General features: G+C 42.7%; 2 protein-coding genes across 4 annotated transcripts; one reads left to right on the forward strand and one right to left on the reverse strand.

Annotated features, from left to right (window-relative positions):
• Positions 1-487: 487 nt before the first annotated feature.
• Positions 488-15,356, reverse strand: ift74 (intraflagellar transport 74). 3 transcript variants are annotated; one of them, XM_063484339.1, is made up of 20 exons: positions 15,304-15,356; positions 14,184-14,323; positions 13,520-13,661; positions 13,380-13,428; positions 13,063-13,161; positions 12,834-12,894; positions 12,478-12,537; positions 12,320-12,381; positions 4,047-4,185; positions 3,828-3,890; positions 3,588-3,731; positions 2,959-2,999; positions 2,798-2,877; positions 2,667-2,720; positions 2,055-2,152; positions 1,858-1,984; positions 1,553-1,716; positions 1,270-1,395; positions 1,087-1,147; positions 488-794 (listed from the first exon to the last, which is right to left on the reverse strand). In XM_063484339.1, the coding sequence occupies exons 2-20, from the start codon at positions 14,310-14,312 to the stop codon at positions 679-681; spliced, it is 1,815 nt and encodes a 604-aa protein (XP_063340409.1). In that variant the 5' UTR covers positions 14,313-14,323; positions 15,304-15,356; the 3' UTR covers positions 488-678. The 3 variants fall into 3 exon arrangements, with proteins under 3 accessions (XP_063340409.1, XP_063340408.1, XP_065327702.1); XM_063484338.1 differs by lacking the exon at positions 15,304-15,356 and adding an exon at positions 15,191-15,297; XM_065471630.1 differs by lacking the exon at positions 1,087-1,147 and having other exon boundaries at positions 787-892.
• LOC134635028 (leucine-rich repeat-containing protein 19-like) lies at positions 8,524-11,431 on the forward strand. The gene is made up of 6 exons (XM_063484545.1): positions 8,524-8,541; positions 8,640-8,890; positions 9,116-9,227; positions 9,407-9,494; positions 10,813-11,019; positions 11,118-11,431. The coding sequence occupies exons 1-6, from the start codon at positions 8,524-8,526 to the stop codon at positions 11,429-11,431; spliced, it is 990 nt and encodes a 329-aa protein (XP_063340615.1).
• Positions 15,357-16,456: the final 1,100 nt, after the last annotated feature.

The following is a 16,456-nucleotide window of genomic DNA, read 5'->3' on the forward strand; positions in this document are numbered from 1 at the left end:
TATTAATCTCTGTCTCTCTTCCACAGCATGTCTTTATCCTGTCTTCCTTCTCTCACCCCAACCGGTGGCAGCAGATGGCCCCGCCCCTCCCTGAGCCTGGTTCTGCTGGAGGTTTCTTCCTGTTAAAAGGGAGTTTTTCCTTCCCACTGTCGCCAAAGTGCTTGCTCATAGGGGGTCATATGATTGTTGGGTTTTCCTCTGTATGTGTTATTGTAGGGTCTACCTTACAATATAAAGCGCCTCGAGGTGACTGTTGTTGTGATTTGGAGCTATGCAAATAAAGTTGAATTGAATTGAATATTAACAAATACACATCTGTCTACCTGCATCTGCTTAACTACTCTGCTCCCCTCCCAGAGTCCAAGACATGTACGTTAGTTTAACTGATGCATTTGTATGTCTCCGTCTCTCAGTTAATTGTAGTATGTGTTTATTTTTTTCTTTTGAAATAAACAGACAGTACCTACGAAATGTTCTTGAAACACGTTTATTTAAATTAGCTCGCCATTTTACATTTACATCTCTACTTAAAGCTACTGTCAGAATGCAGCACAATCTCTCTGCCTTTGAATGACTGAAAAAGTATTTGGGTATAAACACTCAACACATTTTGCTTTTAATGACCTTGAGCCTGTCAGAAAGCTTCATCTGGAACCAAATGAATAAAGCCTTTTGTTTTTAACTCATGTTGTTCTGCAGCAACTCTATGAGGCTCTTGTTGTAATCGGCCACCTGTTGGGAGACGCTCTTGGCAACTGCGGCGTAGTCGCTCTCCCGGGATTTGGAGGCGATGACTGACGCTGCAGTTAAGGAAAAATCACTGAGCTCACAGAACTGGTGTCTCAGAGACCAGAGGCTTATAGAAGACAGAAACCCGGCGTCTTTTCGAGAGCTGGAAAATAAAAATAAATGTATGCACACATCTGACAAGTACTGCTCCTTTAATTACCTCCAAAAGTTGCCAAAGCTGTAAAGAACTGGTCCTAGTGTTACAAAGTTTAAAAAGCTCACTTTCTCTGGATGCTGGAGACTGAACAGAGGGCTTCTAGTGTGGATGAATTCATACGTCATATTTCTAAAGGATACATTCTTTCATCACAAAATTGTTCTGCTCCAGGTGCTGCCATTTCCTCTCCAGGTTAGCCAGCTAACGTTCAGACACACAAAGCAACACAAAACACAAGACTGCTGTGAGCTGAATACGGGAAGGCAGGTGGTGAGGAGGGGAGCTGAGCCAGTCTGTTTCCCATGTACCAAAACACGACTAACCTGAGCGTGAGTCTCATTTTCTTGCAGTTTGGTCTTCAGGGCTTCATATTTCTGGTTCATCTCCTCCAGCAGCTGTCCAAATGCATCTCGACACTGAGTCAGCGACACCTGCTCCTCCTGCAGCCTCTGCAGCACAAGGAGAGAAAACAAAGTATAGTCAGTTCATTTTTTAAAACGGAGCACCATTATTGATCTCCAGTATGGAAGCTCTCGGGGACAGTGGTGAGAAAGAACTCCCTTTTAACAGGAAGAGACCCTCAGCACAAAAAGAGTTTGCAGTTACCTTCTTCTTCTCCTCAGCTGTGAGCCTGAGAGTGTCCAGGTCCCTGTAGGTATGCAGCTCAGACTGCATGGTGCTGACACGCTCCTGCAGGGTGCTCAGCTCACCTGTGATCTTCCCCTCCAGCTGCTGCACCTTCTCCAGGTCCTGCTGCAGGCGCTGGGACTCTGTGCAGGGGCAGAGAAGGGGCTTTGTTCAGTGCTCGTGTTGTCGGGACATAAATGTTCCAGACTTAGTTTAAGGTTAGAAATAAATTAATGTGATCTCTTTAGAAGTGAGGGAAACCCGACTGTGTGTGTGCCACCCACCTGTTGTCAGTCCTCTAGCAGTGCTCTCTGACTGGACCACCTCGGTCTCCTTGCTTACCAGCACTTCCTGCATGTTCCTCAGCTCACTGGCTGTCACTGTATCCACCTGACGGAGCCGCAACATGTTCTACAAAAACATGCACAGTTAGTGCAGTGGACCACACTGTTTGTCCTCCCATTTCATCAGTGCTCCTCACCCTGCTGCAGTGCTCCAGGAGTGAGACAACGTTCTCCTGGCCCTGCTTTAATCTCTCCTCCTCCTGAGCCCTGGACTCCTCAAATGATTCGAGGAACCCTGAGAAAAGGACAGAGGTTATATCCATGTACTGCTAAAATGTGGAGCTGGGACAGTAGGTTCCCTCTAGTTCCTCCTAATAGTGGAAATCAAACTACTGTGTGCAAGATCGGAAAATTTTGGTGACTCCTGTCATCAATTAGGCTTCATGCTTTCACATACAGTGTTTGCATCAGCCCCCACATTCCCAAATGTTGGATCATCAGTGTTGATTAAACAGATTAACAAATCCACGCCTGTCTGCCTGCATCTGCTCAACTACTCTGCCCCACAGTCCAAGACATGTCTGTTAGTTTACCTGATGCAGATGCAGTTTGTGTGTCTGTCAGTCGCCTGTGACGCTGACAGACTGACAGTCTCCTCTCAGTCTCTCCGTTAACTGTTGTATGTGTTCATTTTTTTCTTTTGCAATAAACGGACACAGTACGTAAGAAATGTTCTCGAAACACCTTAAATTTAAATTAGCTCGATTATGCTGTCTATGTCACAAGTGTTTAGTTGGACTGGAACTCACGGTCGATCTCCTCTTCCTTCCTCTTCAGCTCTTTGTATTTTTGTTGACATTCGCCTGTGGAAATGTTCAGAATATTGAAATCACATCAAACGTGATTCAGATTTAGATTCCGTCCTCATCCTGTGTGTTACCCTGAGCTGCTTCTGAGTCCTGCTCCAGGTGTCGGATCTCCTCTGTGATTTGTCTTGTCCTGTCCCGTATCTCCGTAAGCCTGAGTACACACAATATACACATATTCTTACACACACACACAAAAGTGACGAGTATCTAAATACTTGTAATGAGTACATACTGCCTCTCCATGCTGGCAATTTCCTGGTTGTCCTCTTTCACCTGGAAAACAGAACCACAGCTTCAGCCTTTGGTTTTTCATGTCTCTTAACATGAAGCTTCAGGAACTCTGCTCACTGCTGTTTACAATCGATTCATCAGTTTGGTAATTTGACCACATGATGGTGCTGTTGACTTACTCTCTGAATCAATGCACACGTTTAAGATGAAGAATAGACCTACTGTATATTACCACAGTAACCTGGGTTTAGTTCAGCTCCGTTTTAAGCATTAGATCATCTAAATTTCAGTGTTATTAAGTTTACTTAAAGAACATGGGAGAACAAAATAAAGTACCAGGACCCAAATATAGCAGCTATAGTTGCTTTTTAATGCTGAAAGAGGGTTTTTCGCCGGTGCAGACCCTGAATGTGTGGAGGCAGTGAACGCTGAGGAACCAAATTCCTCAACATGACTAAAACTATTCAACCAGATTGAAACTGAATTCATGTGATATCCTTGTAAAAGCCAGTTTCAGGAACCACACACACAAACAAATCTATTTCCTGTTTGTAAACGTTTCTGTGATATTTCATCAAATCCCTCCCGTCCTCTCTGATGTAGCAGTGACCGATAAGCCAGCGCGCACACCTGCTTAAATAACTTCTCTCTCTCTTCCTGGGGTGAACCCAGGCTCTTCTGCTCCGCCTCCATCGTGTCTCGTTTGGCCTCCAGCGCTGACAAGGTCTCATGAAGCCGAACCATCTCCTGCTTTATCTGAGACTGGGACAGCTCCTGCAACGAGGATCGTTCACGTAAAACACCTGCTGCTGCTGACGCAGCCATGCTATTCCTCCACCTCGCTCACACCGTCCCCTCCACCCGACTCACTGCCTCATAGTCCTCCTTCCTCGTTATTAGAACGTCCAGCTCCTCCTGGAGAACAGTCAGCTCCTGCAACACAAAAGAATCAGCTGAGTACTACAGTATCAGAGGGTGACAATACTTCAACGATGTGAAACATATCACTTCATGCCAGAGTGAGATTTCATCATGCCAGCAGCTGACATGAACCAATCTCCTCTTTCCCCATAACAACTACAGCTTCACCTGCAGCAGTTCCTCATTAGTGGTTGTCATGGTGAAATATTTCTCTTGCTTTGCTGCCGGCATTGCTTGGACGACTTCATCAGCAACACGCCTCTCTCTCCTGATCTCCTCCTCGATGGCCCTGATCGCCTCCTCTCTCCTGCAGAGCAAACAGATGAGACAGAGTGGACAGAGTGCATGCAGACAGATAAAGGATGCCAAAGAGTTTACAGTGACTATTCAATAACAGCCCACATCAGCTGACACGCTTCTACACATCAGCTAACATCGGGTCAGGCTATCTAAGCTGCTTAAGTTGTGGCACATTCACAAGCTGCTTTGCAACCCACCTCCTCAGGTTCCTCTGTGTCTATGGAGGCCCTGACTGAACACTGGACAAGCAAAACGTTCCACATGAAAAATAAGGCAATGCAGATGAAGAAAGGATTTCTTTTTATCTAAAAGATTGTTGTTGTTTCTTAAATTAGTTTTCAGTCTTTACTACACCAACCAACGACAAATGGAGACAGAACCAACCAGCTGTGGTCAAAGCTTCCTCATGTTTCCTGCTCAGCTACACTACAGGACTGAAACATAACTATGATCTGAAGCAGACCACATCAGTGAAACTCCTCTTTCTCTGAGATATTTTAACATAAAAACACAAATGAAATTCAATAATACATCTCAGTACATCTTTGCACTTAAACTAATTAATTTTTTTTAATTTTTATTTTGGGGCCTTTTTAGCCCTTATTCCATAGAGACATGGGGGGGGGGACATGCAGCAAAGGCTTAGCGCGGATCGGACTCAAACCCGGGCCTACTCCTCTCCAGCCATACGGCACATGATCTCCTGATCATCCCACTGAGCTAAACCATAAATATGTTAAATTAGGTTCTGTTAGCTTATTGTGCAGACTGTCCTGTAATTAAAAAATGAACATTTTTGTCCTTTTTCTGTTTTTGTTTATGGTGAATCGAATATAAAAATGATACATTTCTATAGTAGCCAGTGAAAAATCAGGAACTTTCTGCCATTTATTGGTTTATCTATGACTTATTTACTTTGGTACAGTATGAGTGGTCATGGAGCAGGTCTTCACCGTGGAAAATTTATGCCCTCCTTCACATTTTCCACAGTGGGCCAGATTGAAGACTTTGGAGGGCTGATCCTGGCCCATGGGCCTTATGTTTGACACCCCTGCTCTGGGACTTGTGGAGGAAGACTACAGCACAAAACTCTTGAATAAACATTCACATCATACATTGACACTTGAACCTAACCCCTGTGATGTAGAACAGCTCCTCCAGTCTCAACATTCCCTCCTCTGTGCTGAAACCAGACTTTCCCAGAGACGGTGCAGTCTGGCTGCAATGCAACTCCAGCTTTCCTCCCACAACCACTGTAACCACTGAACATCCAAGGTATGGACATTGAGGCTGTGGACAGCTACAGGTACCTTGGTGTTCATCTGAACAGCAAACTGGACTGGACTCATAACTCAGACGCCCTCTACAGGAAAGGGCAGAGCAGGCTGTACCTGCTGCGGAGACTCAGGTCGTTTGGAGTGAAGGGCCCACTCCTGAAGACCTTCTATGACTCTGTGGTGGCCTCAGCCATCTTTTATGGTGTGGTCTGCTGGGGCGGCAGCATCTCTGCTGGGGACAGGAAGAGACTGAACAGGCTGATCTGCAGGGCCAGCTCTGTTCTAGGATGCCCTCTGGACCCAGTGGAGGTGGTGAGTGACAGGAGAATGGTGGCTAAGCTGTCATCCCTGCTGGACAACATCTCCCACCCCATGCATGAGACTGTGACAGCACTGAGCAGCTCCTTCAGTGGGAGACTGCGGCACCCACGGTGTGGGACGGAGAGATTTCGCAGGTCTTTCCTCCCCACTGCTGTCAGACTCCACAACAAAGACTTTAACTGATCAAACACACACATCCACAAATGTGCAATAACACTAATGTGCAATAATCTTTTCTGGCATCTTGTATTTTTACTCAGATGTATATAGCATTTTTATTTTATCTTATTGTATATTTTATTCTATTTTATTCTAGTGTATATAGTATTCTATTTTATTCTATTCTGTACAGTTGTGTACTGTATTTATTCTTATTTTATTTTATTCTAATTTTTGCTTCATAACTTTTGCACTGTCCACTTCCTGCTGTGACAAAACAAATTTCCCACGTGTGGGACTAATAAAGGTTATCTTATCTTATCTTATCTTACAAGCTTTTCCCATCACATTTACATCAGTCTCTACTTCAATAGGAGAGTAGGAATGTGGGAATTCTTGTTCAGCTGTCATGCACATTTCTTGATTTTCCTCACATGTATGTAACCCAGTCTGCTGCTGCTGCTGGCGTCCTGCTCACTTTCACAGTACTATTAATCATTACAATGTTTACAAGAGTTTGCAAATGTTGCTAAAATATTTTACAATATCAAGAATATGAGTACACCCACTTGGGTTTGCCGTGTCCACACCGGCGCACAGGTATGTTTGCTGAGACAAAGCAGCAGTAACACTGGCCTCACTTTCACGTCCTTTCTTTCATCTTCTACCTGCTTTTCATCCACTTTTTCTTTTCTCTGTCTGATCTTTTACACTCTTCTCCTTACTTTATGCTTTCTTTTCCATTCAGCATTCATCTCCCCGTAAGAAGAGGTCATTAAAAAGAACTAAAATGCTTGTCATTAATCATATTCAGTCATTTGCAGTATTATAACTTGAACTAGTTCACATATATATTTAGATGAGCCATTTCCAACAGTAACCTAAGAGATACTTGTAGGCAGAAGAAGGAAGACAGCAAAGATAGGAGGACCAACTTGATCAATCATAAACAGTTAGCACAGAGTGCACACAGGTTCTTGTTTTACAAGGAACAAAGGTCACTCGGTACGCTGACTGCGTGAGAGTAACACAGGACTAAAGGTTCATCTTAGTGCGTGTAGAAGAACAGGTAAGATTCTTCTGCCTCTTTTCATTAGTAAAAGATGATTACACAACAAGTATTAAGAGAAACAGTGTGAAAACCAGACAGGAATTGTGATTGTGAGATGCAGATGTGCGAGGTTAGTCAGCAGACACATTTCTACAAGTGTCCTTTAAAAGAAGACGTGCGCTGAAATTTCTTTTCTCTGTAAGACATCTGAAAAAGACACTCCAGCATCAGTGTGCACTCAACAACCAAGACACTCACTCACTAACACAGTGCTTTATCTCTACTGTACTCTGACCTCAGGTTTATGCTGCAAAGTGCCCGATTTCTCAGTTCACTGCACATACAAAGAATTCACATATAATTATGAGGGCATAATGTTTTCAATGTTAATGGAGTCCAGCGCTGTGTCATATATTTAAAGAGGAATATGACGTGCAATGATGGGTAATGTTTTTTATCCTCAGGTTAGATGGCTTAATAGCTCCCAACTCTAAAGGGTATTTTCATCAGATTCTGAACAGTTTTTTTCCTTCTGCTCTTTGTGATGTCAGTGAGAACAGATACAGTCATGTCAGCGAGCTGCACTCCGCCTACCTGCTGTTTGAATCAAACACTTTAAACAAAATGTTGTAAAGCCTCAAGCTGCCTTTTACACTGTCACCATCCTGCTGTTTGGTAACAAGCACACACGGACGTGTCAAACATGTGGTAGAGTTTTATCCTCCTTTTTGGTTCTAACATCATTGAAAAATCAGTGTAGTTTTGTTTTCATGTGAAACTGAGACCATCAGCTTATCATGAAAGTGATAATAAGGTCAGTGATCAAGAGACCCGAGCGCTGTTTTTCTGTTGCCATATATTAGATTTTCTGCAGCACCCCCTGCTGGCCATTACTTAGAATGCATATTTATGGCACTTACTCGTAGTATTTGGTGAGTATTTGTCCTCATGACATGCTGTGCTTAGTGTAAAGATTGGCAAATACTTATTTACAAAATCTTGTCTCACACTTTTAATCCCTGCACACTTTTTACAGCATACACTGATATTTTTCATCTTTTTGTGGTCTTCAGGTGCTACTGTGTCACGCAACCTTGTTTTTAAGAGGCACAGCCAATCCAAAGAACACTGGCTTAAAGGGGGAGGAGCTAAACATGTACTGCTAAAAATAAATTTCACTGACAGGCTAAATGATTATTTTTTAACTGTAACTTATGCAAACCTTGTGTATAAATGGAGGTGATGTTAGTCAGATTATTTCAGTCCAACTACATAATTTGCAACCAATTCGTCTTCGTCGATATCTGTGCCGTAGTAATGCTGTTTCAATCAAACAGCTGAATTCTAACAGTCAAAAAATTAATTAATTACTGGTTTTATTAACAGCCCAGATAAAACAAATGAGCATGTTTTCTCTGTCACATGTTGGTTACAGTACTTTGTATCCATTTCCTTTCAGTGTGGTGTGATGGAGAGGTGCTGGCAGCCTCTCCTCCTGCTGTGGCTCACTGCAGGGCTAGTGAAAAATAACGAGACTATGAAAGACGGTGAAACAGTAAGAAAAGTTCTGGCCTTTAACACCATTTTGCTCCAGCTGTCTATTTCTATATTTTTCGAGTTTTCTATAACAATTGTTCCTGTTCCACCCATCAGCTGACAGCAAACTTCACCAACGGACATCTTCAGGTCATCCCTCAAAACTCTGAAAATGTAAATGTTACCAAACTGATGATTGAAGGGAACCTAATTACTCTGAATGACACGGACAAGCAAGCACTAGCTAGCTATCCCAGCCTGGTAGAGCTTCACTTGGATGCTAACTGGATCACTGCTATTCCAGCCAAATACTTCTCTGTGGTACCAAACCTCAGAGTGCTGTCTCTCGCCAGAAACAACATCAGCAGGTCAGTAGGCTAGCAAACGTCTAACTTCTAACTAAATGCTAATTAGCTGCTTTAAGTATACTGTGTGTTAAACACCAACCATTAAACTGGTTTGATTTTGATATTGGTGGATACTTGCTAAAACCTACTACTGTTGCATGTTAGTAATATATCCAAATACAGTGTGGTATGAAATCAAGTGTAATATAATTCCTGCAGTTTCTTCTACTGTGGCTGTTTTTGTAGCCTTGACCCTCAGGCTTTCAGTGGCCTGGATGTCTTGACAGAGTTGGACCTGACCCACAACTTGCTAACAAGCCTCCCTGCACAGCTGATCAGTGGGCTGAACAAGTTACAGGTAAAGCGTGCATTTCAAAAAGAATCCGCTAACTTAGAGTTTAGTTATAAATAATCTAGACATGACATACATAAAGAAATGCATGCATGTGTATAAAATGGGGATTTAGGGCTGCACATGTGTTTCCTGTACAGGATGTGTTATTATTTCATTTACCTCGCTCTGTCTGGTCCCATCAGGTACTGAACCTACAGGGAAACCCTTGGAATTGTTCCTGTCCACTGCTGACCATCATTGGACAGATCGATGCAGCAAATGTTACCATGGGTAGTAATTTTCATCACACAGTTTTAAATGTTGGCTGACCTGTGACCCTTTCTCAGACTGACTGCTTACATACACTGGGAGCTAATGAGTCAATTATAGCAGTTTGAAAACTATAACCACTGCTCAAAAAAAGAAAGGAACATTTCTTTTCCAGATGAACGGTGCCACAAACACAGTTCATGAGTGTGCTGAGGACACGTGACACATGTGAAAGGGTCTGGAGCAGCTGTAGAGAACATTATGCTGCCTGTAACATCGTTCAGCACGACCAGATTGGTGGTGGGTCAGGAATGGTCTGGGGAGGCATATCTATGGGGGGGATACACAGACGTCTACAGGCTAGGCAGCGGCACCTGACTGATATTAGGGATCGGGACAACAGACTAGCTGCATCATTTGTTTCACTTTTATTTCCGTTGTGTCTTTGAATTCGGCCCTCTCTAGGTTGATCATTTTCATTCCCATCTTTTCATTCCTAAAACATTCCCCGGTCCATATCAGTATCCAGCATGGCTTTCCCCCCACTGAGACCGGTATGTGTTCAAAGTGTTCCTGAACTTTTTTTGAGCAGTGTATCTTTATTTGAAGGAATTTTAGTAGACACGGAGTATCTTGCTTGAATCTACAGTGGCACATTTTTACTTACAATCTATGAGCCATGTAAGAGACTCGCACAGCTGGTATGGAGGTTTTATTTGAACCTTATTTGAAAGATTATTAGCAACTGATGTTACTGGAAGCCAGACTTACCTAAAGAACCTAAAGCTCACACTCCTGATCAACACATAAGAACACCCAGTGCTTTTGTCTGCTTCCTTCTAAACTGCAGACAGCTGATGTGGTGATACTTTGGTGATGGTTACCATAAAGCCATACCATAAAAAGAGCAGCATATATGCAGGAGAGCACCAAACCATATATAACCTGGTTCCCATATAGAGTTGAATGGTCTGCCTTAGTGAGCAAAAATGTCTATTGGGGAAACTGAGCGATGGTCTGGTTACTTACTTAAAGGAAAATGTTGTTGCTGGCAGCTTGATTATTAAATCATATGTCCTATGTTGCAAATGTCAGTGATTCTCTTGGATCAATCAGTGAACTACATTATTTTCACATCATTCTTAAAGATTATTATTATAGCCAAAAGTACTACTTTGAATGAAAACAAGTACAAGTAGAGACAAGTAGGAGTGTACTATACAGAGATAATGAGGCCAGTGTTTAAAATCCCTTTCTATGTGAAGAAACTGTTCTCTAACTTTAGTAACTTAAAGAGCATGTAAGACCTGTAACTGAAGGAAATGGTGTCTGGCTGCAGGAGGACCACAGGTCATCTGTGCATCTCCAGCAGAGCAGGCTGGACGAGATCTTCTTAATGCTACAGCACTGTGCTCCACATTATTACCCACCATCACTCCAGACCCTCAGAAACCAAAAACACCAGTCCACCCTCAACAGACGTCGGGCCCATCAGTTATTATGACGACCACACAATCAACCAGTCAGAACGACAGCATCAGCAAAGGTACGACATCGAGAGCTGCAGATCATTTTCTCCACTTAAATATGTGGACGCACAAATGCAAGCTTATAACCCCATCTCCATCCTCAAACCCAAACTAGACCCGACACCTGCGCTCGGCAACACGTGGAAATTCACAGCATCCGTCGCAATCTTGGCAGTAACGACCTCCATGCTCATCGTATGTGCCGTCAAGGGGCCGTCCTGGTACAAGCTCTTCCACAACTACAGGCATCGGCAGTTACAACAAGAAGTCGAGGAGGACGACGAGGATTTTGTGTCAACAGAGTTCTCAGCGACGGGAAGACACCCGACCCATCAAACATTCAGCTTTGAACAAATGAACAGACAGATAGAGGAGGAGCAGGAGGAGCAGGAGTACTTTGAGGATCCATATATCAGGAGAGAAGAGTGACATGTGCGAGGAGAAACGACGATGACACAAAACCAAACCACAAACACAATACAATCCATTCAGTGGCTAACCTTGCTGTTTGATAAACACCGCTGAGTATTATCATTTCACGGGTCACAAAATCACTCATAAGGCTCTTATTGTGTGAGAGTTGTACTGTTGGTTATTGAAGGAGCTTCTTTGCAACATCTCACAAATTCAGGCTCTTAACTCCACCGACCTGCATTGTTGCCCGGACACTTCCATTAGTACACTGACAGTTGTCAGCTACGAGGAGTGTGCAACAATCCTAACTCCACTTTTTCACCACTAGAAGTACAATATTCAAGTACAGAACACTTCCTGTAATCTGACCCATTAGTGTTAGTGTGTGAGTACCCAGTTAGATCGACAGCTTTATCCTTGTTTGCATGGCACTAGAATGATGAAGTCACATGGTTTACAAGAGTTTTTACCTCTAGTGGCACTAAAGAGGTGTCTTCATGACCCGACAACACCAGCAGCAATGTGCAGTGTTATACAAACCTCAGTTTACAGTGGTTTGAAAACAGGTTTGCAAGTGTTTCAGATAAAAAACACTCCACGTGTTTGTTTGCTCACGGATCTACACGGCATTTATTTTTACCAGTTTTATTAAGAAAACTCCACTGCTGCTTCATCTTTACATAACAAGCAGTTGTTTCCTGTTGTGTTTGTGCTCAAAAATCTCATACATATCTGATTCTTTTCAAATAATGTTTTATGACTCACATGAAAACTAGCCATCAGGCTAAATTAAATAATGTACTAGTACTTAATTCTGAAAATAATACGTTAAGAAAGTGTATTTGTGAACATAAAACTGTCTAATGGAGACATAAGTGTCTTTATGAGAACATGTGCACTTACTCTCTCCTCTCAGTGAAGATGTTATCGATGCTTTCTGCCTCGCTGTCATTCTCGGCTTTCAACTAAACACAAGATCAAAAAGTTAAAGGGAGAAATTTTTCCCCTATATTTCCAGTTCATGAAAAAACCCTTTTATATTGTTTTGATGGATTACTTACTATGTTGTAGTCGTTGATCATTTCCTCCATCTCTGTGTTGGTGTTGAGCTTGTCCACAAGCTGGAAACAAATAAAAAATACAAAAGTGAAGTAAAAATGAGTCCAGTGTTTAACGCATTCATTGAAAACTGGAAACACAACCTCACCAGTATAAAGGTTTTAAATGTGCAGTTGCTCTCAAACATAACATCTTAACACCTGCAATCAAATATTTACTGTCCCTGAGGTGGGAAGTTTACATCGTCTATTTAAGTCATCATGGCCGACTGCTTAAGGAGAAGCTAGACATTCATCAACAACACAGTGAAAAAGTGGATACAATCTCTCAGTGTTTAACAACATTGTTGCTGTTTTACCATATTGTAGTCAGCAAGCTGGCCTTGCATATCCTTAATCTCAGCAGCGAGGCCTTCAGCTCTGCAGCAGACACACATCACTGGGTTACAATGTGGGGACATTATACAGTGTTCATCTGGATTCAGTGGATTTCATCTTTCACTCAACTATAACTGTTAAAGGACGGGAATGAAGACAGAAACTTAGTCATACCTACTCGAAAAAGAAAAGAAGAAGAACACCACACACCTCTTTTCATAAGAGAGATAGACGGAGTTCTCCTGGTTGTAGCTCTCAATCTCTTTGTGCAGTTTGCTGGTCTCTGTGGTCAACTCGTTGATTTTACTCCTGACAGAAGAACAAATTTCACATCAATAGAATTTTTCACGCGCAGCGTAAAGAGATCACATTTGTATCTATGGTGAAAATAGAAATACATTTTAACTCAAGACCAACTCTAAGAAATGTGAATGTGCTCAGTATGTTTGATCTAGCTGACCTATGGTTTATGCACTCCTTTACTTTGACATAAGTAGTCACTGTTAATGCCAGTGAGTATGTGTTACCTGAGAAGACCCAAGTAGTAGGACTTGTCCAAAATTTGTCTCTGAGGTCCTTTGGTAAAGGAAATGTGGGAGGGAGGTCACAGGTTAGATATATATTAAACAGAAACACAATCAGAAACATATCCAAAAAGAGAACATACCTTTCATGCCAGTTTTCATCCCACTGAGCCCCTGCTGGGTGACCGGCCTCTCAGTCACTTTGATCTGTGCTGTCAGGACTCCAGGGGTGGCGACGGGGATGCCACCCCTCAAACCTGGATGAGCACTGGTCCCTGGAACCATCTGGATTAGGAAATGCAGTGCCTTAGTTGTGGCTGTCACAAAATTGCATTTTCACTCTGAAATTATTTTAGCTGAAAGAATTCACAGTGACAATATTATCACGATATCTAAAGGAAATCTGACAATAACCATGTTACTCTCTCTAAACCTCATACTCATCTTTTTTCTCATATTAGATACAACACAAATGTAGGGAGGTGAAAACAGAGTCCGCACTCAGAACTGCACAAAAGATTACAAAAGAAGCACGATGCATTGAAAATGCATTATAAGCACAATGTCCATTTTATTTTTGGTCTTTTTTCTTGCCAAAACTGGTATATAGTGTTACACATAGGCTCAGTAAAACCTGGCACCCATTTCTTGGGCGTGCAGAAACACACAGAATCAGCACAACTGTGGCTTTATAAATGTTAAGACCACAACATCATCAGCAAACAATTTTATTTTCAGACTGAACATAACACACTCAGAGTGATAATATCTCAAAGCTATAGCGTATCCATGCTGCTGATGGCTTACCCCGGTTGCAACACGCATAGCTGTAGGAGGAGGCTGGATAGCTGTAGGGGGTCTCCCAGCACCAGGGACCACAGATCCGCTGCGGCTCATCGGCCGGCCCATGCTGGACGGAGGCCGCTGGCTTGCCATGATGCCTAAAACTGGTGGATACACAAACAGGAACACTGAGTAACAAATCAGACACGTGGAGCTGCTGGCTGGATTGAGCCATTTTTATGTTATTTCCTAATTTTTAACTTTGTAATTTATTGTATTATTTAATTTAGTTCAGTCTGTTGCTGTTCCTATTGCCTTGGAGCAACAGTAACCACATCATTTCCTTAGCGATTAATAAAGTGTTTTGATTGGGATTTCATACCACCCACCCAGTCCTGATGCTGTTACAGTTTGGTGCTTGTTGGTGAAATAAAAGGGCCAAACTTGAAGATACTAAAGAATAACATTTAACCCAGTGGTGCCTGTTAATTCATATACTGACATTTTCCACTTGAGTAGATTTTACTAGCACAACAGATCAGGCGGTCACGTGATTAGGAGTGGTAGCGAAAGAAGTGGCTGAAGGCAATAAAGGAAACAGAACTGATTTGTACCTCACAGTAAGACAGAGCTTGTAAAGGAAATAAAGACGTGCACACTGCTAAAAACAGAAAAGATGCTCCTCGGGGTGATTAAACCAAACTGCTAAATAATAACATATGTCACATGTTTACTTTGATTTAGAAACATGATTTGTTTCGTGTGTGTGTGTGTGTGTGTGTGTGTGTGTGTGTGTGTGTGTGTGTGTGCACAAACACTGCATCAACGCTGCACTGACATTACACTGACCCACATCGCTGTAACGGCAGCAGCTGTGCATCGTTATGACAGCGTTGTCTGTTAAAACCTACAATTTTGAAGCTTAGTTCGGCTATTGCTAACTTGTTAGCTGACACTTTTTCGCTTAGCTTCGTTTACGAAAGCTTCGGTAAACGTCCCGGCGTTAGCCGTGAGATAACGCAGCTTCTTACCTAAAAATGGTCTCTCTGCGGTCTGTTTTATACGCCTGTAAAACTTCCAGTCGAAGCAGGCGTGCGGCAGTTTACCTGAAAAGAGAAATAAACGAAAAAGAATGAAACGCTACCTGGAAGAAAGTCAGCAGCTCGAGATGATGTTGACGTTACCCCAGTAACCGTCTTCTTCTTCACCTGAAATGGGACCAATGCAGGTTGGAGAATGTACGTCTGCCCCCCACCGACCAACAGGGGGACTACATGAGGTTCCAGCTAGACTGCCGTCTGCCTACATGCCCTCTAACTCTGCTTGTCAGACTTTTTTTCACGCATCAGAATACTGATGGTTTTAAACAACTTGCAGTTTTATGCAATTTTACAAACGCTGAAACACACACACAAACAAACAAAGTAACTGTAGCTGTATTCTTTGTACTGCCTCTCACATATCTCTATGAGAAAAGACTGAGAAGCGTGGAGAGGAAACGAGGAGAAATCTAGTTGTTTCTTCTGTATTATCCCAATTTCATGGAGAGGTGAAGGATGCGACTGAACATCACCTTTACCTGACAGCCAATAAGAGCAGTCAATCAGGAAGTGCAACTCTCTATTTCACAGAACATTAGGTTAGGGAGGAACATCACACCTCAGCCTTGTTGCTTCATTGGTAAGGGAGGAGTAAATTGTTAATGGTTCTATAGTGTTTTTCTTTATATAGTATGCCTCATTCACCCATTCAACACCCATCCATACAAGCGCTTTTTTCTGTTCTTTTGAAGATGATGATGATGATGATGAAGCCTTTATTTGCCTGCAGCCAAATTGGACCTCTTCCAACCATACATACATTACACAAACATCACATTGGGGAGACAGGTCAGAACAGGTAAGGTATAGAAAAACAGGAGAGGAGAAAAAAAGAGAACTCTACTCAGACTGAGCTCCTGATAGGGGATCAGTATGAGAACAGAAAACATGAATCTTCACACCGTGACACCATAAAAACACGTGACAAGCAACAGGGTCGGGTGAGTAGGGCTAGAGTAAGCCAATGTAGACAGCAGCATCAAGTCGTGGCATCTCTGCCCAGGTCCAGCTGACCCGCCGTCTGCATCAGATGGGGGCCAAGCATCAGGGCGTTTGGAATAGGGAAGGGAGTGAGTGTGCATCTGTGTCAGTGTACATGTGTATGTGTGTGTGTGTGTGTGTATCCTGTGTTCAACTTGAGGGAGAGTGTCCTTTCACCCGGTTAAGCAAAAGTCAGCAGTCCTTCAGCCAAACCAG

The sequence above is a fragment of the Pelmatolapia mariae genome, linkage group LG9 (assembly GCF_036321145.2).
Source record: "Pelmatolapia mariae isolate MD_Pm_ZW linkage group LG9, Pm_UMD_F_2, whole genome shotgun sequence".
Lineage (NCBI taxonomy): Eukaryota > Metazoa > Chordata > Actinopteri > Cichliformes > Cichlidae > Pelmatolapia > Pelmatolapia mariae.